Raw genomic sequence first — 21,004 nt, forward strand, 5'->3', positions numbered from 1 at the left:
ACCTGCTTCTGATCCTACACATCTAGGGGTTGCACAGGTTACACAAATGTCAAGGTGGTGAACAATAACAATCCATCAAAATGTAACTAAATAATTTAAAATGCTAATCCCATAAGAAAACAATCGTTACTAGATGCCTTGAGCAACAGCTTTTTGTCCTCGTGTGTGTGTTTACCACCACTCTTTAAAGGTAGTGAAAACCCATTCACAATGGCCTCAGGCTGGAGGGGAGTTGTATATATAAATAACCCTATCATTTCCTTGGTTTATTCATATGAGGCATCTAGAAGTGTGTGCTCTGCAGAGGATTCGGGAAGCTCAGTCATATAATGAATGCAAGTGGGACTCCCAACAAAATATTGCAGTGTCGGAGACTCCCAGACCCTCCAAGTATTCCTATTTTCCAGGGACAGTCCCAGATTTGCAGAAGTCATCCTGTTTTCTGATTTGATCCCGGAATGTCCCACTTTTCCATAGGACGTCCCTATTTTCATCAGAGAAATGTTGAATGGGTATGGAATTATATGAACATCCTGGCTGAGAGGGCATTTGAATCCTGGTCTCCGAGGTCCTAGTCTGACACTGTAACCATTGTGCCATACTGACTCTCTTTTTTGTACCTTCTGCAAACCTCAGGGTTCTCCCAAGCATGCCAATGCCTCCCATCTTATCTGCTGTTTTGGCGACAATCCAAAACCGTGTAAGTTTATTTTTCGAGGGAGTTTCAATGAAACTTTACAGTTGCAATGCCTGCAATGGGCAGAAGATGGTGATGTGATGTCACAAATCTAAATAGAATTGGCAAGAATTTCCCACACATTAAAACATAATGATAGTGGGTTTATTTGTTTGTTTTTAATAAAAACACACACACCAATGTTTAGCCTATCGGGATTTTTACATACCAGTTATACAAGCAGCATCCATGACTCCTAAAACATGGTTCCTATTACGACTCATAATTTGACAGGTGTGGTTTAGGCACTTTGCACACTGGACCAGAAACAGTGTGTAATATTCTGCAAGGAATACTGACAACATTCTACTCCCCTTCTACCCATCTTGTACTCAGTAGTGATCATTAGTTTTCAGCCATGTTCTTCATCATGTTTTGAGTTGGAAGAAGTACCAGTTCCTTAGGACAGATACAGAATAAGAACGCTATCCTCTATCGCCATCAGTCTTCCATTGGAATTGCTTGCTCAGTTTGCTTCCTGTGGTTAATAAGGCTTTAGAGGTCTGCCCTGCATCAGATTATGTCTTACTCATCTGCCAGTTGGAAGTAGGGCTTCCTTTCTCACATTTGCCCATTCCTTCCCTACACCGATAAGATTACAGTATTCTGCTTTTCCTGCTGGCCGACTTACCAACACTCCGAATTTCCCTGAAGAAGGCAGTGTGGATAACACTTGCCTTAAATCTGTCCATAGGGTTTGAACAAAACACACTGCCACCATCATAAAAAGAAATCTCCAGTTGGAAAGCAAGCAAAACAACTCAATTACGATGTTCTTTCCCAATAAGCCGCTGCAGGAGCCCGTCTCGTTGCTTGGAGACACGCCTCAAGGGACTGGCTTGGAACCAATAGAATAGTAAGCACTCGTGTAAAACAAAACAGGCTGTTCCCCAGAGCTACATGCAGAGAGGCTGTGCTGGCTAAACAGGGTCTAACACAGGCATGTCCAAAGTCTGTTTCAGGGGCCTAATCTGGCCCGCCGGTTGATTTACCGGTAATCTGGGCCCCCGCGGCAGTATATGTCCTGTGGTAAAAGCCTTCAAAAAGCTCAACAACTTTGGTCGGCCCTCACGCATGTGCACTTCTTAAAATCTGGCCCTCTTTGAAAAAAGTTTGGGCACCCCTGGTCTAACAGGACAAAATTCGACATTCTCATCCCAAAAAAAGACAGATCTTGGGCTATGTTAACAAAAAGCAAAGCAAAATGAGCAACAAAACAAGGTGTTCTTGGGCCTGAGAACAGAAAAAAGTGGCAAGTTGGTTCTCTAAATGATGGGGATGTGAATGATATCCAAATGGCAACACACTCTTGGGCGTATCGTTCCTTCTATTACCAGTGTTCAGGTGTGAGTGCCAATCTTTATATAGCCAAAGCAGGACCATAAACACACAAGAGGAAAGTTAGCAGCAGCTTTGCAGAAGTACAAAAAAAAATTAAGTAAAAACCCAAGGGGGACCCTACCCGCTGTAGTCTCCCTCCCACCCCTGCTCTGCAAAAACAACCACCACCCAGCCCATTGAGGACTGGGTATGCTCAGTGATCACAGAAAGCTGACTGACTGCTGGCGGGGGCAGGAGAACAGAAAACTGTTGGGAGGGGAAATGGAATGGAATGTGCTGGAATAGGGCACGGCTGGCTGGCTGACATGATCAGTGAACAGTAGAACTTCACCGTGCAGCATTTTGTTACAGGTCCCACCTTACAAAGTCTGAAGGAGATATAGTACTGCAATATAAATTACATTCAATTGCTCTAATAGTGGATTTCAGCACTTTATAAATATTAATCTATGTCCTCCTATTTAACAAATGCTTTCACCATTTCCTCTCGCTGCACTTCAATTTGTCGCTTGTCACCCTTTGTCCCCAGGGTGTTCTTTGCAGTATACAAGACAGGGAGACAGATAGACAGACAGACAGACAGACAGACACACACACACACACACACAACCCACTGCTCCCTCCAAGTAGTGCACACACAGAGATGGGGGGAAAGAGGAAAAGGTTCGAATGCCAGAGCAGGGTGCTCTTTGGTTTGTTTGTTCATGTTTTTTTACAGGAGAACAGGAGGAGGAACAGGAGGAGGAAAGGGGCTACAGAAGTCCAGACTAGTAAGGAGCCAACTCTGACCAGCCTTCTTAAGCAACCTACCAGATTTGCTGCTTAATCTTATTTTTTTTATTGCCAGCCTGCTCTCTTGATAGTTGCTGCTGCTGGAGGAAAGGGAAACTGGAGGCGGAGTAAATGCTGCACATGGTTTCTCCATCCTTTCAGCCACAACTTGTGATTCCCAGGAGGCAGGGAGGAGCTTAGGTGGAATTAGCAAGGGCTGCACAGGAGGAGGTCTAGGCTTCCCCCAGCTTTTCCAATACCATCACGATAAATTGCCAGGTATTTTTATTTTTTTAAAGGTTATCACGATTTTCTCTAAATATTGGTTTTAAACAATATATTGATATCTTGCACAGGCCTACTCCTCACCCCAATAGTATGAAGGATAAGAGAAACACACAATTGTTGCAGGAATTTTCTTGAGTTTTTCAGAATCAACGCCGGATCTGAAGTCCTAACCAGGGATGCTGCCCATCATGAATAACAGATGAAATGAGTTGCTCCTGGAATGTCCTGGCTATAACTCAGGGGAAAAAATATCCTCACTTATTCTGGAAGAACCACTGTTGGGCCCTTTCCACATCGTTGCAGGGTGCTTCTGGGTGAAGAAAGATCTAGGATCTTTTAAACTATGCAGCTAGTTTGGAAGTATCCTTACCACTTTCAGTACAAACTTTTTCATCTCCCCCCCCAAAAAAAAAAGCTCTGGGAGGGGGTGAAAATCAGCTTTGTGAGTCTGCAGTGTGATCCAATTTGAAACAAGTAAAACTGGCTGTGTGGAGGCCCTAGTGGCTTGTGCCCAGGATCTTAGCAACACACCTCTCCCTCCTATAGCCTCAACTATATATATATATATATATATATATATATATATATATATATATGCAGGTTTTGGTGTCTTCGGGTGTCTTCCCGTGTAAGAGTCGGGGTGTCTGTGCGACGTTTCGACGAGGTCTCACTCGTCATCTTCAGGCTGGTGCTTTCGGCTTCTTGTTACTGGAACAGAGCAGAATCTGGTGTTTGAGTTTCTATAAATACTGTTGAGGGGTGTGGTGTATAGCCTCCAACGTTCTGGGCAGAGAGGAAGTTCCTAGATTAGTGTGCCTTTTCTTCTTTTGTTCCTTAATTACTTGAGGGATATCTTGAGTGATATCCCACAAAAACCGACACCAGAACCAGAGGCACACAGAACGCCGTCACCAATCAACCACACCAGACCCAAACCCAGACCCTCTCCACAGACATATTACAGACTCCATCCAGTAGCCAAACTATAGTGGCACCTCCGGATGCTGCACCCCCCTGCAATCCCTACACAGATCTGGCTGGCACAAGGCACAAAACCACAGCTCGCCCCTATACACGAAGCCAAGCCAGAGCACAACTAAATGCAACACAGCCATCTTCTCAGAAAAACTCTTCACAAGCTCAAGAGGTCAAGACACAAAAGCTTTAGCAACTAATCTACACTTAATGACCCACCCAGTGGTATTCAGAATATCACTCATGAAATCACTCAAGATATCCCTCAAGTAATTAAGGAACAAAAGAAGAAAAGGCACACTAATCTAGGAACTTCCTCTCTGCCCAGAACGTTGGAGGCTATACACCACACCCCTCAACAGTATTTATAGAAACTCAAACACCAGATTCTGCTCTGTTCCAGTAACAAGAAGCCGAAAGCACCAGCCTGAAGATGACGAGTGAGACCTCGTCGAAACGTCGCACAGACACCCCGACTCTTACACGGGAAGACACCCGAAGACACCAAAACCTGCATTCCTGTACCCGTGAAAATCTACGAAAGCAAATATATATATATATATATATATGGGGGGGTTGGCTGTTTTTAATAAATAAATAAAAAGTTGACAGGCGATCAAGTGTGCCATTTTAAATTAAACAATAAAAAGTCAGAAAGCTGGCCTGGTACATGAGTGGGAAGGCAAGACTGATAATTGAAGCATCGTTCAGCTGGCTGGTGGTATGTCTGTTATGTAAATTGTGAATCCAGGCCTACATATTGAGCTAAAAACCTGCTGTGCCTGCTCTTCAAATATTACACTGTTTCTGCACACCATAGAGGGAGGAAAAGGCTGCTTCTGTTCTAGAAAGAACAACACAGGGCCATTAAAAAGTCCCTTACATAATTTCACTGAACACCCTCACTTCTTGTGAATCAAAGCAGGGAAATGTGTGAACAGTAAAGAAATATGATACTAGCTCCTGAATATTTCCTGCAGAAGAACCCAATGTCGTGTGTCTTTGTTGCCATGAGCAAAACAACAAAATACCGCCCAAGAGCTCACCCAAGACAGCTGATTACAAGATCAACAGAATATATATCTTTATTTAATATTCTTAATAGACTTCACAATACCTTCTACCTGATAAAAGGTCTCCAAGGCAGATTAGAATAAAATAAAATTAAAACACAATTAAGACAATAAATGTAAGATTGTAGTTTTCCCTCCTTTCAAAACAAAACCAAAGCAGCCATCACTATTTACAAGGTAAAACACATGAAAAACAAATTGGGGGGTTACTGTTTTAAAATACTGCTCAAGCAGTTGTCTATAAAATAGGGATATGGGATTTACGGTAACCAGAATTCAGTGCTGTGCAGCAGGATAGGACTGATTCTATAAAAGGTCACAACAAGGTCCTAACAAACAGCTGCAAGAAATTCCACTTCCCTCCCCAATCTAAAAGTCAGGTGTGAAAAAATAAGGGAAATTGTGCTCCCAGCTGTTCCAGGATATTCCAGTGGGGTTGACTCTCTCTACCATCTTCTCTCTGTTTCCCAGATCTGCAAAGCACAATAGGACTTGTTACTCTTGCTACGCTACAATTTGTTACTTCAGTGTTTACCTCCTATGTTACTGGAAGCCCAAATACAAGCTAAAGGTAAAGGTAAAGGGACCCCTGACCATTAGGTCCAGACGTGGCCGACTCTGGGGTTGCGGCGCTCATCTCGCTTTATTGGCCGAGGGAGCTGGCGTACAGCTTCCAGGTCATGTGGCCAGCATGACTAAGCCGCTTCTGGCGAACCAGAGCAGTGCACGGAAACACCGTTTACCTTCCTGCTGGAGCGGTACCTATTTATCTACTTGCACTTTGACGTGCTTTTGAACTGCTAGGTTGGCAGGAGAAGGAACCGAGCAACAGGAGCTCACCCCGTCGTGGGGATTCGAACCGCCGACCTTCTGATTGGCAAGTCCTAGGCTCTGTGGTTTAACCCACAGTGCCAAGCTACCAGGTGACAAAGGTTTGTATCTGTTATCAGATACAGTCATCTAGAGTACAACCTTTGCCTAAAGCCAGCTCACAACTTAGCACGACAACAAAGACATCTGCTACAGAGCATTAAGATAGCACACTCTCTATAGCTACTTCAATGGAAAAATCATCTGTGGACATTGGTAGGGAAAAGATAATAATCGATATATTAACTTGCAGATCTAGCTTTTCATCTAAAAACTGTCAGGGTTGCATCTCTGTAGCAAAGGACCAACTCTAAACATTTTGTAGAACACCCAGACCACAAAACAAGGTGTTTGTACCCAACACACAGGTTTGCCACAGCCATGTCTAGTTGCGACCTGTGTTTTCTCAGAGAGGTGAAAGCTGAAGAGAATGCAACCAGTATTAGCACATTACCTAGGGTACCACCTTGAGATCCACTGAGTCATAGGCAGATGTTCTCATCAGCTCAAGAGGCCTCCTCAGGACAGTGCGTAGCTCTTCATAGTCTGGCTTCTCTTCATATTCCAGGGACATCACTTGTAGCAGGTAGCTCTTCAGGGCTTCTAGAAAAGGTCAACATGGTTGTCAAATGAGACTAGCTGGCTCCTACAAAGCAGTCATTCCAGTATTCCCACGTGTTGTTGACCCAGATGGCATCTGAAAATGTGGCTGACTTGGCTCGGCTGTGGGCTCAATACCCTTCATGGAGACCACGTTGCAACCATAGTGAGCTCATAACGAAACCACAAGCATCAAGGAGAGCAAGCTAGATGTGTTATTTATGTGCTCACAATAGTTTTAACCTGGCATTCTATATAAACCCATTCAAGGCACTCTAGCAAAAATTTTAAATTATCAAATTAAAAAAATCACCAAATTACAGTAAAGCAACATTACGGTATGGCTCAAACCAGATGGTAGTAAAAACCTACTTCTAGAGAGCGCCTAAAAACACTTGCTGGAAATGAAAGGCCTTACCTGTCTGTAAAAAGACAAGCAGCCACAGGGCTAGAGGATGACCACTTTAGAAGATCATTGTAAAGGTCAGGCCCCACATTATCTGACAGCAGAGCTGGAGAAACAGCACAGGTCGCCTGGCTCCCAGCCCCTTGATACGTCCATCAGAACCTAGGTCTTCAATCTGTGGGTTGGGATTTTGTGTGGTCTAGAACACACTCTTCTGACGCGACACTCATTTTATCAATTTTCATGGGTGCAAAGTGGCAGAAGAAAGGCAAGAGCCTTTTTCAGTAAGAAAGGTTTTTCTGGCCAGCTGTATGCCCTACTTTCCTATAGCTGTGCCTGAGGTGTGGAAGCGCTTTATTGAGCAAGGAAATTATTTTACTTTGTTTCTATGACTTTCTAGACTTCGTGCAGAATGGAAGTATGCTGGGGACTAGGAACACAGAAGTGTCTTCTGCAGAACAGAAGCAGAAAAAATCTACCCCACCACATGCATGCAAGCAAATACACACACACACACACACACACACACACACACACACACACAGCTCTCCTCATTGTCCTTCCCTTATAAGCTCACTAGAACACAAGCTAAAAAGCAATTTGTGTGAGGGTGTACCATGAGTATAAATACTGTTCACTGTGGACACACTGAAATTAAGATATGAGCTGCAGAAACAATTCCATGAACTGTCTTGGGATACAACCTTAAAAGTTAAATTGGATTTCAGTTAGTAAAAAAAACACACCAAAATTGGCAAGTGAAGCAGTCATCCTTGTGATTTGGTACCACCTAACTTTATGAGCAGGCTTCTTAGCAATTGTGACCCCCAAAACACTTTAGCGGCACAAAATGAGTTGTAAGCCTTTCTAATATCACCTTTCAATATAATGATATCTAGAACAACTCTCAGGTGTCCCACTGAAATTGTGCATCTTTTTTAAAGAAACAAAAATCACTGGTTTTCAATAGCTTCTCAGCTTTTAGGCTAAGAACAAGTGTAGAAATCACTGGCTTTCATTTAGTAGTAATGCTAAGGTAACACTGTATTAAGTATAAATCAAAAGTAAATATATGAAAGTGGACCCCATGGTTCAGGGTCAGAGGTGGGTCTCCAATCTGGACCAGTTGAAGGCCACTGCACTAGAGCATATTGCCAAATAAACCATTACAGGGACATTGCAGGGGCACTGATGTTGGAAAGTGTCAAGAGAAAGAACGCAGCAGGAGTAGAAATCTTGGTGCATGTCACATTGGCTATTTCTGTATGCAAGGAAATACAATCCCTCAGTGTTGCTATCAGACCAAGCCAGTTAAAACTTCTAAACTGGTCTCACTCAAGTCATTACCCCCTGTACAGGGAAGCTTTCATCTCACAGGAAAAGCAACTACTGGACTGTCTCAGTAAGAGCTTTGAGAGGCTGTCTATGTGATGTGCTTTGTGTGAGGAGACAAAAAAAGGCACACACTAGAACAAGTCGTATTTAGGACGGCTTTGATGGCTAAGGAGAATTATGAGAAAATGAAAGTGAATATGGGGGCCTATTTACCGAAATCATAACAAGTAAATAAAAATGAAAAAAAAATAAAAGGAAGAAAATGAGATATCACAACATCCGCCACATGGAGTCCCTAAAAGAAAGCTGGGGTGCAAATGTAAAGCTCGTACCTGGATTTGATTTCCAGTCAAAGGAGAGACTTGGAGATTTGGTAACATCTGCTTTGTACCTACAACAGAAAAATTGGTGAGCCCCTCAAAGAAGAGGTAGAGAAAAATAAGGCTGAGTTGATACTTTTAAAAAGACACCCTTATTCTCTCCTACTCAAAATGCCCCAAATACAGATGCACAAGCTAGGGCCCATCTTGTACGTTGGGTAAATGTGATATTTGTCCCAGACTGTGCACTGCAAGTGACACAATAGTTGTCAAGCAGTTAGTTACCAGACTCTGCTGTTGTCTTCAACCACGGGCGTCAGCCAGTCTAGAAAACAATGAAGCTTGATGGCAGTTTCAAGGAACAATATGTGTTCTCCAACTACTGTATTTATTCGAATGTCATGCACATCTTCATTGCCCTAATTACGTCGCAGAAATTAGGGTGTGCATTAGATTTGATGGCACATTTACATTCACCAGCAAATACTTCTTTGGTTTCAAGGTTTTGAAAACTGAGGTGCGCATTCGATCCGATGGTGCATTAGATTAGCATAAATACAGTACTTTGGGATTGTGAAGGAGGGAGAGTATAAGACTAGCAAGGAGGCAGAGCCAAGAACCAGTATACCAAGTGAGGGAACTCACAATGACTAGTCTTGATGACTGTTGCAACTGACCAAGGGAAACCTATACTAATACTAGTTTGAAAGCCCTAGCACAAGGAATGGGGAATCTATAGCCTTCCAGATGCTGGCAGGGGTCCAGCCAGCATGGCTAACAATCAGGAAGAATGGCAGTTGTATCTAGCAGCTTTTAGCTATCTACTACAAGTTTTCTTTTTCACATAACAAGGACAGAGAGGTGGTCATGATGAAACCAGGGACATCTCCCATGCACAGCGCACACCTTTCCTTCTTCTGCATGACCACACAGGGACAGTCAAGGTCCTCAGACCAGGGAAGACATCTGCACAGCCACTTCACTAGACAGTAACCCAGAGACTCAAGATCACTACGACGAGATGGAGCTAACAGGATAGAAAAAGAAAGCATATCCAAGTATGGAACATCAATGGCACAGTACAGAAATTGGGGTACAGCCTTATAATCACAGTGGTTCACATGGACTGCAGTCACATCTTGGGTAAATTACTGCCTTAGCATGTGCTTCAATTTTCCACTATTTATTTCAGGATTTTACTTGCCTTAAGGTCTCCAGGCAATTAATAAAATCTTACAACACCTCCAAAAGACAGGCTGTAACTAAGATGATCTTTCTGCATCTCCTTTGCTCTGTGAAAAATACCAATCAAGCAACTGAATGACGACATTTATTTGCATATTACCTAAATATAGAATCCTTTTTGCAATAGGAAGTAGGAAAATCACACCCACACCAAAGTACATTTAAAGCACATTTCTTCCCCCAAATGATCATAGGAACTGTAGTTTCTTAAGGGTGTTGGGAATTGTAGCTATGCGAGTGATAAACTACTGTTCCCAGGATTATGCGGAGGAAGCTATGTGCTTTAGATATGGTTTAATGTATGGTGTGGATGTGACTGAAGTGCAAGAAAAGTCAAAGTTTTAAAAATACATGAGCTGCCTCTTGCTGTTAGAACATAAAGCCAACTCCAACATTTCCTTTTTCCTCAGGCACCAAAAACGAAATAGCCTCAAAAATTAAATATGCTAGCCTGCAACCCAGCCAACTAGAATTAGTCCTTAGTGATTAATCACTGAGAGCATGTAGACATGGGGGAAAGTAAGATCTTGACTGCCAAGAGCAGCCTCTCCCAATATGTTGCCTTCCAAATACGTCTGTGCTACAACTTGCACCATTCCTGACCATGAGCCATTCTGGTTGGGGCTAATGGGAAGTGAAGTCCAAAACGTCTGGAGGGGACCAGGCTGGGGAAGGTTGGCCTAGAGGAAGCACAAAAGCATGGAGATACAGTGACCTCTTCAAGTGCACCAGTTAATGCCACTTTGGGATTGTTGCTGTGCAGTTAAAGCTTATTTGGAGGCCATGTGTAACAACCCCCCCCCCCAAAAAAAAAAACCTGGGCATTTTGTGATACGGAAAGTGACAGGAAAATGGACTGGAAAGTGTGGAATAACACTTGATGCAACATTATCTAACCTTCCCGCAAACAAATCAGAATGAAAGTTCAATAAAAAGCCAGTGTTGCTGAACCCTCTCCACAAGCAAAGTGTAAATGAAGCAAGATGAGTGCTCAATAAACAGGTCATCTCAAAGCTTCTTAAGAAGAGGAGAAGCTGGAGGCCAGGCAAACCAGAGAGCCTTATTCCACAGGAATAAGGAAGCACTTCTTTTTGTGCAAGGGACCAACAAGTTAGTCAGAGAAGGGCCAGTTCCTGGAAAAGTACGATCAAGGGCACAGGAGAAAAGACCAAAGACTGAATCAAAACAACGGCTTACACTGCCCACCCAGTCTGTTTCTACAGTGCGAAATTATCACCCACCGGCTCCTTTGTGGCTATCAATGCTGATGAACTCTATGGTGCCCTCGTGGGGTGTCCTGCTGCCTTCGCATTCAGGTACATGCTTGCCCCCAGGGCTGTACCGGAAAGCAAAGCAGTAATCTGCCAGGGTGATCTGGGGGAAGAAGAGGAGGAGGAGAGAGTGACCCAACAGCAAAAAGACAAAGATCTACCAGCCTGGCCTTGCAAAGCACCCCTTAGTATCTGCTACTCAGCAACATTTGCAATTGCCTTGTGCCCTTAAGCAACAGCCAGGAAGGCACCAAGGTCAGAATGAATGGAGCCAGAAGGTGCAATCATAAGAATCACTGCTCCCTAAGAATCACTGCTCCTTCCATGCTATGCAGTAAGAATGTAAAAGGAAAGTACATGCTTCTCTCACACAACCTAGAATGAGCAATAGTGTAGGGTTTGCAGGCAAGATGAGAGGAAAAGGAAGGAACTTTTTGGACTGGCTATTCTTAGCAGGAGGGATGGAAGAGAGTCTCTTATGTCTATACTTGGGGGAGCTCTGTAGAACAAAAATTATGTTCTCCTATCCTACAGAAACACCCTTCAGCAAGGACACATTCCTTGTCTGTCCCTGCTCCATTCCTTACCACAGCAAGGTCAGCTGGATTCACATATATGTGCTGAGCATTGATGTTCCCATGGGTATACTCATTCTCATGGAGGAACTCCAGAACATCCACCTAAAGACAAAATGGAAGGCAGAAAAATGACACCCTTGGAATCCCTGCATTTCTCAGAGTTACCCCCAACCAGAGTAGTTTCTGCTGGTGATGGCGCATGGATGTTTGACATATAGCCTCTGGAAAAGCACAGCCGAAACATTCACATAGCATAAGTCACTCTATGTCTGCATAGAGGACTGTACTCCTAAAATCCACAGGCACAGAGCTGATCAGGCCACATAGTGTGAAGTGCAGCTCTGTAAGGACTGGAGAGAATTACCCAAACCCTACTGTGCAAACAACCTGAGAAAGATCCTGCACAGCACTGCACTCTAGTCATGCTAATTTGCACTTCTGAGGACCAAGCTTAAATGTGACAACACAGCCACATGCAACATTAAACTCACAGAGGCTTCTCCTCTGCAAAACACCTTCAGGAAGGGATTCATTTTGATTAGTGTTTACCAGATTTAACACTCTGCCTGGCAGAGTCACTGTATCTTCTGGTTCCTTCTCTCCACAACTGCAGGTGGCCGCTACTCTCACAGAGCAGCAGCCTTTGCTTCATAGGGTCTGCTTCCTCCCATCTTGCTTGACCTAGGAGTCAAGCTCCTGAAGTAGGCCCTTGGCTCCAAAGCCCTCCTTCTCTGGAGGAGAAGGGAGAAACATTTGAGAATAACCCGAATCTTTGAAGGAGGAACATGGTGTTGGCTATGCAGTCCAAAGCTCAACCCTGCCCAGGTACAAATGGGAGAGGAGCAAAGCAGAAAAAGGGGCTTGTGGGTAGTGAATGAGCAGGCAGAACTGGAAAATGGGTGGGGACTCTCTCTCCATTCTGCTGCTGGGTGCGTGGCAGGGAGGAGGAGATCATTGAGGCTAATATTAATGGTTCCATCTACCGGACCAAGAGGGAGAAGTAAAGCCTTCCTCCTCTAAACGAGAAGGATGGGCTGTTGTGCAAGATTCTTTTCCTGTCATCCAGTTGTTTGCAGCTCCCCTCATCAGTTTCCAGAACTTTTCTCATCTTAGAAACACTGGCTTAGAACTCTGCAGGGCACTTGGTAGGGAAGAAAGTATGAGGGGTAAATGAATTGGGTGGGAAAGGGTTAAGCATCATCTGCTGCGCCACTTCTGACTCAAATCTCATCCTTGCAAGGCCACTTTGCAAGAATGGGGAAGGGGGGCAACTGTCAGATTTAAATACAGCAGCATTGTATTATTCCTACTTAAAAGCATAGCTTTGATCAAGGATGAAAGGAATGAAACTACTCTCCAGGTTATTCTCGTTGAAGCATGGCAATCACCCATAATTCCCTGGGCCCAAAGCTGGCCTGCAGTGGCAAAAAAAGCCTCAGTTTTACAAAGAGACTTTTTGAGAAGATTCCTTTTCATCCATTCTCCTTTTGGGCATTTCATACCAGTCTGATTGCAAGCTGCAAGGCTGCTTTCTCCGTCATCTTGTTTGCACAGTCATCCAGGATGCACTGAAGGGAGCGGCCCAGATAAGAGAAGACCAGGAACCTGCCAGTCAAAAGAGATAACACCACAGCATGTGAACTGTGCTATTTGTTGGAGATGTGCATCCACTATTGTCAGACCTCTAGGACCCACCCCTCCATCTGTATATAAACTACCTCCTCTTCAGATCTGTGAACAACAAGAACTACCAGTAATCAGGATCTGTAATGGGAGGAATTCAGTTTCTTTCAGCTCACCTTACTGCAGCACTATGACCATGACCACACTCCCTAAGCTAGCATATTCAAAATGAAATACTATCAGAAATCTTAAGTAGAAGAATTCAAAGCAGGAGGTAGACTGACAAAGAAAGTCAAAAGCACAAAAAAGAGGCTCCGGAAGTAAAATAATAAAATCAATGTCTAATTTGCTCTTCTGGGAAAATAGAATAGCAATTGAATAAAGAAAACGGGTTCAGCAACAGAACAAAAGCGATCCAAAGGGATTGTGAGAAAACAGCAACATTGACGGTGAAAGTAAGATGAGATAGCATAGCGCAGAGGAAGGATTTGGGAAGTAGAGGGAAGGATGGCTCACAGGAGTTCCCATGGCAAAGCTTCCTAACCTGTAGTTACTATTGTGGAGGCCAAAACCAACGCAATTAGGGATCCCCAGCAATGGTACTGAATGCTGTTTCTTCCACTTCTCCACTACAAAGAGAGACAGAGAGAACATTATTCTTACTTCTGTTAAGTGATTTCCTTGTCCATGTTGCCTCCTTCCACTCACTCCAGAGGTCAGGACTATGTTAATCAGGATTGTGTTATGCACAGTGTGGGAGAGAGCGCCCCTCCCCATTTCAAGACATAGCTAGTCCCAGTGCTATTTTTCTAGAAAAAGAGGCAGAACTCACCATGAACACCTCCCTTGTTCTCTCATAATTGCAATAGCCCTCCCCTGAGAGGTGCAGGAACTGAGTTTCAGAAAATTCAGGCTGAAAAAAAGCCCTGACTAGTTTCTAGAATCAGCCTACTAAGCCTTAATACTAGCAGAGGGAGAACAAGAGAGAAAGACAGTAACAAGAAGATTAGGGAATTTCTATAATAAAACATCACGTCTTTTTTGTTGGGGGGGTCATCTCCATTCCTCAGGACCACCACTCCTAATACTAGGGCTGACTACAAGCTGACTCCTAATACTAGGGCTGACCACCACCTCTTCATCTAGCCAGAGCTCCATGGGTCCTCCTCAAAAGCCTTGGGAAAAGGCATCACTTCTTCACAAGGCTTACATAAAGGGAAAACAGAGACACAGTCAAATTTGACTGGACTTAACCGTCCAGAGGTCCTTTACCTTTACTTTTTATAAAAACGACAACAGACAGACCCCAATAACTCCCTGGTGAACCCTGTGTCCCTCTCCTGAGACACAGTCTCTATCTGCACTATAAGTTTAAAGTAATACTTTAAACTGTCATGGCTTCCACCAAAGTTTGTTAAGGGTGCTGAGAACTGTTAGGAGGCCCCTTTTCCTCTCACAGAGCTGCAATTCCCAGCTCCCTGGGGAGAAGGATTGGCTGTAAAACCACTCTGGGAATTGTAGCTTTGTGAGGGGAATAGGGGTCTCCAATAACTTTCAGCAACCTTAAAAAAAAACCTACAGTTCCCCAGACTCTTTGGGGAAAGCCAATACTACTTAAAGTGGTACCATACTGCTTTAAACATATAGTCACTTTAATGACTCATCAATTCCTACCTGTGGCTTTCTTAGCAGCTCGCTGCATGAAGTTCTGTTCATTGAAGAGCCGTCCATCTTTGCAATCCTGAGAAGGGAGAGAAACTGGCACCGATATTCTTTTTATTGCCTCACTGCCCTCCCCACCCTGCACTTTAATTACCATGTTAAAGCGATCCTCCTTTACATAGCTTCTCTAACACTCAATAGACTCCACAAAGGCAAGTAAAGAATTCCACTTCCACTTTACAAATGGGAGAAATCCGAGAGGAGCAGATGTAGTATGTTAGACCAGAATACCACCAGGAATGTCATCCCAATGAACCACAGTGCAGTTATTATAATACAACCCACATGTGACAAGCATTAGGAATAGAATTTGGGTTGTATTCAATGCTAGTCCTACTGAGAGTAGACACACTGAAATCTATAGACATAGCCCATCAATTTCATTGATCCACTCAGAGGAGAACTTGGATACAACCTTGTGTATTTTTCTTTTGTGTATGAGTGGTGATTTATTTATTTTTTTAAGAAAGTTGTCAATCCTTATAGATAGGAAAATATAAAAATGTTAAGGCTCTGGTGGGTATTTTGAAATCACAGAGGGCCATGGGGAGACACCCCTGATGGTCACAGAATGACGCTACTTTGCCTTACACACAGCTCCTAACAGTTCGACCATCGGGAGATAGCCAATGTTAGCAAAACTCAGAGAAGACACACTGAAACCAATCTACTCATTAATTTCAATGGCTCTAGTTTGAGCATGACCAATGTTGGGCATCACCTAGCACCCAGTATCCTACTTCTATTGCCATTCTATGCTTAGCAACCTGTCTCTGTACCCTGCCTTTTATTAGTCGTGTTCTTGAGAAAAGCCTGTGAACTCTTCTTGTAAAGCACAAGAGAGTCTGGGTGCTCTGACCTGCTTCCTCTATGTGTGATTTCATACTTCAAGTCCTTCTTTGTGTCACTGATTATTGGAACTATTTGGAAGAGACAAGCTCCAAGTCCTCCTGCTGTGTTTGCCTTGTTGTACCTTTGACCTACATCTTGCCAAGCTCAGATCCCAGTTCCAGCACATAGAACGATCTAGGATACACCTAACACAGAGAGCTGAACTCACAAGTTTGAGGGAGTATTTCCGCTGGGAACGGCAAGCTTCAGATGCACACATTGCTGTGAAAGGATGGAATAAATTAAGGTTAATAGGTAACCCAGGAGATCTGCACCTACTATATGAAGACCGGTAGGTTAACTTTATTTCACTCTTGTTATATTGATACAGTACCACCTCGGAAACAATAGGTATCAGAATACTTAAATACGCTGAGCAAGGAGCAGATCTGGACAACAAAGCCAACACTGCAACCTTTGGACACAACCTTTGTATGTCCACTGCAACCACAGCAAAGTATTCTAGGAAATGGTTAGCACAGATCAGAGATAGCAGTGTCAGCAGCTCAGCTTTTAGTCAGTGTTTTATTTTTGCTGTTTTTTCTGCCACTCATTTTGTTTTGTTTTGTTGCTGCTGCCAGTTGATTTGATTTATCTGTAGGAGCAGATATAGCCCTTTTAAAAAAAACCTTAAGGGCAGATTTTCCTTAATAAAGTGGGACACAGAAGAAGTGGTTGCATTCTCTCCAGAATGTAATACCATGCAAGCACATCTTGTACCTTCATACATCAGTCCATAGTCACCCTCGCTCAGAAGTTTCCCAAGCTTCCATTGCTTGTTGTTCAGATCTGTTAGGATCTCACCCTCTGGGAGAGGTCTCACGGTGGCACTCCTGTCCTTCCTGGGAGATCGGTAGCTGGGCTTTGCTTTACAAGAGAGACACAAGTATTTCTTACTTAGATTTGTAGCCCACTGTGCTAGGAATTCAGCGTGGGGACTCACTCTGCCCCCAATATTGCTCCCTTTGCCCTCAATATTGGGATGTGTAAACTAGGAAAACTAGTTTTGGGGGCAAATTTCATGAAAATGGTTAGCATTGCGATAGCAATGGCTTTTAAACAAGAAAATACAGAAAGAGAAACACAACAGGAGTTTGTGCAAAAATTCAAAGCTAGCCAGCTAGCCAGCCAGCCAACCACCCACCCACCTGGAATCATCAGCAAATACAGCCATATGCAGAGCTAAAATCCTCACCTTTTGCCTTTGGCGATTTAGTAGGTGATACAGAAGGTGACCAGCTCCATTTAACTGCAGAAGAAGCATTTCCTTTGTCTGGCAATATTTCTGCCTTTTTCTTTGCAGGAGACCTAGGCAGCTGTTCTTGGTCTTCTTGGTCTAGCCCTGATAAAAGGTAGCACTGTCAGAACAACAAAGGTGTTTACAGGCAGGCCAACTGCCTCTACTCATAGATCTGCACTGGTTGCTTATTTGTTACCAGGCCAAATTCAAGGTGTTGCTATTCCTTTCTTCTATCTGCAGAACTGGTACTGTCTGGTTCAATGTTTTTATATTGATGTAAACAGCTGTGATATATTTTTATGATACAGTGGTATATAAATAAAAAAATTCCTTCCAGTAGCACCTTAGAGACCAACTAAGTTAGTTATCGGTGTGAGCTTTTGTGTGCATGCACACTTCTTCAGATATGAAAGCCCATACCAGTAACTAACTTAGTTGCTCTCTAAGGTGCTACTGGAAGGAATTTTTTTTATTTTGTTTCGACTACGGCAGCCCAACATGGCTACCTACCTGTAACTGGTATATAAATATTTTTTATAAATAAATAGATTTTATAAATACTGTTACAGGTACCAAATAATACCCGTTCCACTCTTGTATGAAATTGGAACTCCCTGTCTATTGACATCAGACACGCACCCACTCTAGGGAAGCCATATTTTGAAGAGCAAATTAGAGGACACATCTGCCGACTTCTGCTTTTAACTATGGATCGCTGTGATGACTCTCACAGGCAGGGCTAGCTGCCTGCGGGGGGGGGGGGGGGCATGCTCCAGCGACGGTAGCCTCCCAGGCTGGCACCCCCCGGTGAGTGGCATTTGCACCCCCCCAGCAGGCGGCACTCTCATTTTTTACAATTAAGGGGTATAGAAATTTGGCTAAATATCTTTTTACAATATTTGGGCAATATGGTATACCCACAGATATACTGCCCTGCTGCTGCTATAGTAAACCAGCTGGTCTCCTGTCACCCCATAGCGGCAGCCTGTGGGAACTGTGGGATGGCTTGGCAGCAGCAACAACCAAATCTTTAGGTCACAAACCCACACTCGCTGACCCCATCATCTTAGTTACACTGCCTCCACTTCTGATGTGTGTATATTATGGACGCAAGTTCAAACACACAGATTGGCGCTCCCCCTGGCATTGTTGCTGAGTTACCACACAGGAGACAAACTACCTGCTTGAGAAAGGGGCATGGGTGGCAGGGCAGGGAAGGCAGTCTGGCAGTGGTACTGAGCAAAGATCTGCTTAGCGCTGCGATGTCTGGCCCAGCTGCCCTTAAATAAGCAAAATCTGAAAGGTGAGGGAAGGCTCCAAAAGCTGGTGCTGGGCCCTGTTTACCATTCCTGTCTACGATCCCTGAATGGTTCCGGCTCTTAACCTTCATCTCTCCAAAGCAAACAAGGACCCATGTTCATTACTGGGTGACAAAATGCCATGCTTATAACTAACTTCCCTGCAACTATTTCCACTTGACAGCTGTTGGGTGAGGGGGTGGATTGGCAGACAGTGAATTCCTAACAAAATCAGGCATAATACGGAGATCAGTATCTTAGATTTAAACATCACTCACTATATGGGTTTACATCTCCTTTTTGTGCCATCCATTATCCCTGGCTAATAAATGTGCTTCATGTTTAAATAGGAACAATAAGTTAGGAGGCCTAGCTGCAAAGGACTTTCAGCTGGGTCATCAGATAGGTAATGTTTGTCAGCTGCCACATTTGACTAAACATTCCTACCTTTCATTGAAGAAGTTGGAGTGATCTGCATGCCCTCTTCTTCTGCAGGAAGTCTGGCCCCACAGGAGGCACAAAAGTTAAAGGATGCCTCAACCCTCTGTCCACACTGCGGGCAAAAATTGACCATTCTAGAAAAACAGTGGGAGAGGGAAGAGGGGAGTGGGTGAACATAAATAGCTGCAAGCCTCAAAATTGGAAAGTGATATTCATAATTTGGATTTGGTTGTTGCATCAGTGAATATTTTGATAGGGTTCAATTTACTGACTATCTAAAACTCCAAAGGCAATTTATAAGAGCAAGTAATTAATCTTCATGTGGTAAAAAGGAGTGGGGAAAGCAGCAGCTAATAAAATAGGGGGGTACTTTGGGCTTTTGTGTGTGTTTGTGTGTGTGTGTGTGTGTGTGTGTGTGAGAGAGAGAGAGAGAGAGAGAGAGGGAGAAAGAGAGAGACCAGGTAGAAACACATGCATACCTTAAGTGCATTAGAGTAAAAATGGGAAAGACGTGCAATTAATAAAATAACCCAAGGCCCCTAAAACTTATTTAATATTCCATCTTAGTTCACATAGTTCACCTGCTCCTCATTTAATCCCTGCAACAATCCTGTAAGGCAGGTTAGGTTGAGTGAGTGCCCCAAGATCACCCAGGGAGCTTTATGGCTGAGTGGGGATTTGACCCATACCCTAGTCTTGACACTCTAACCTTTACACCACACTTGCTCTTTAAAAACTTTTAAATCTGCAATGGCAGCTAAGGGGGTGGGGAAGCACCAAGACAGACAGTCCATGTTTTTGGAAGCTGTTTTTAATACATCCTCTCTCTCTCTTTCTCTCGTAAGCCATTTTATTTTATTTTAATTGAGGGGCAGGGTAAAGGCAGCACTGTGCGCCCAAACACATTTCACTAAGGTTCCAGTTTTGGTTTCAAAACACACATTTTAAAGGGGCAACAAAACACAGGAAGTGTGCTTTTTAAAAATGAAAAGAAACAAGAGTAACCTGGCTTACCTTCTTTTTTAAAGAAACACAGCATATAAATCTTACACGTTAAGAAACGTTATGAGGTGGCCACCCTCGCCTTCGGATCCAAGCAAGTGACCCTCTTACCTGAAGTCACTTCCCCTCCCTTGTCAGGAAGGCGGCCCTGCTTAGGGAAGTTTTTAATTCGGTTGGAAGCCGCCCAGAGTGGCTGGGGAAACCCAGCCAGATGGGCGGGGTATAAATAATTATTATTATAACTCACAATCTTCCTCGCCGGGAGGCATTTTGAGCCGCCACGAATTCTGAGAGAGAGAGAGAGCTCCTCTTCTATTTATTTGTTTCAAATAAAAACAGATCGAAAATCCCGGGGGCAGCCGCCTGCAGATCCACACCACACACACGATCAAAGGCACATCCCATCGGGCATCTAAAGCTCATGGTCCCGTCCCTCGCCCCCCAAACGTCGCTTGGTTTAAGGGTGCTGGGAACTGTAACTCTGCTGGGTTGGGTGAAACTACAACTCCCAGGATTCTTTGTGGAAGCGATATATGACATATGGATGTTATACAAAACATCGCTGTCTTATTCTGGGCTTTTCCGGCTGCAAGAAGCTAACGCTGCGCCTCTCCCGCCGCATAAACAGCTTCGCGCATTGGCGGCCATGCTGGGCCCCACACGGAGCTTCTTCGGCTCACCGCGACGGCTTGCCTTCGTACCCACCCAGCGCCGGCCTTCGCCCGCTTGTAGGCTGGAGCAACAGCGGCAAAGGAGGCGTCTCCCTCTTCGGCCTCCGGCCTCTTGCGTCCTTTGCCAAACCTGTCCATGGCGCTTCCAGTGGGGCTCCGGTCTGCCTGGGAAGAAGGAAGCCCGTTACCTCGTCCTGCCCGGCCCGCCGACCTCACGGAAGCGCCCGCCGCGAGTCTTTCTCCTGGCAGGCCGCCTCCAGCGACGCCCACAGGCGGCTCAGCTCCCCAGCCCACAGGGACCGCTTTC

General features: G+C 44.2%; 1 protein-coding gene across 3 annotated transcripts; it reads right to left on the bottom strand.

The window, feature by feature from the left end:
• Window positions 1-5,170: 5,170 nt before the first annotated feature.
• Window positions 5,171-21,004, bottom strand: VRK3 (VRK serine/threonine kinase 3). 3 transcript variants are annotated; one of them, XM_082199025.1, is made up of 14 exons: window positions 20,732-21,004; window positions 19,031-19,158; window positions 17,241-17,387; window positions 16,766-16,912; window positions 16,215-16,267; window positions 15,107-15,173; window positions 13,977-14,061; window positions 13,312-13,414; window positions 11,819-11,911; window positions 11,202-11,334; window positions 9,622-9,742; window positions 8,728-8,786; window positions 6,509-6,657; window positions 5,171-5,657 (listed from the first exon to the last, which is right to left on the bottom strand). In XM_082199025.1, exons 1-13 carry the CDS (start codon window positions 20,833-20,835, stop codon window positions 6,509-6,511), a joined length of 1,389 nt encoding a protein of 462 aa, XP_082055151.1. In that variant the 5' UTR covers window positions 20,836-21,004; the 3' UTR covers window positions 5,171-5,657. The 3 variants fall into 3 exon arrangements, with proteins under 3 accessions (XP_082055151.1, XP_082055153.1, XP_082055152.1); XM_082199027.1 differs by having other exon boundaries at window positions 20,886-20,997; XM_082199026.1 differs by lacking the exon at window positions 20,732-21,004 and adding an exon at window positions 20,274-20,461.

Source organism: Podarcis vaucheri, assembly GCF_965113315.1.
Source record: "Podarcis vaucheri genome assembly, chromosome: 14".
NCBI classification, from domain to species: Eukaryota; Metazoa; Chordata; class Lepidosauria; order Squamata; family Lacertidae; genus Podarcis; species Podarcis vaucheri.

Coding starts and splice junctions, on each gene's coding strand:
- VRK3 (XM_082199025.1), bottom strand. CDS start 20,835: ATGGACAGGTTTGGCAAAGGACGCAAGAGGCCGGAGGCCGAAGAGGGA. Junction 17,388..19,030: donor TCCAACTTCTTCAATGAAAG/GTAGGAATGTTT, acceptor ACCTTTTATCAG/GGCTAGACCAAGAAGACCAA. Junction 8,787..9,621: donor GTCATGCAGAAGAAGGAAAG/GTGTGCGCTGTG, acceptor TTTCTGTTGTAG/GTACAAAGCAGATGTTACCA.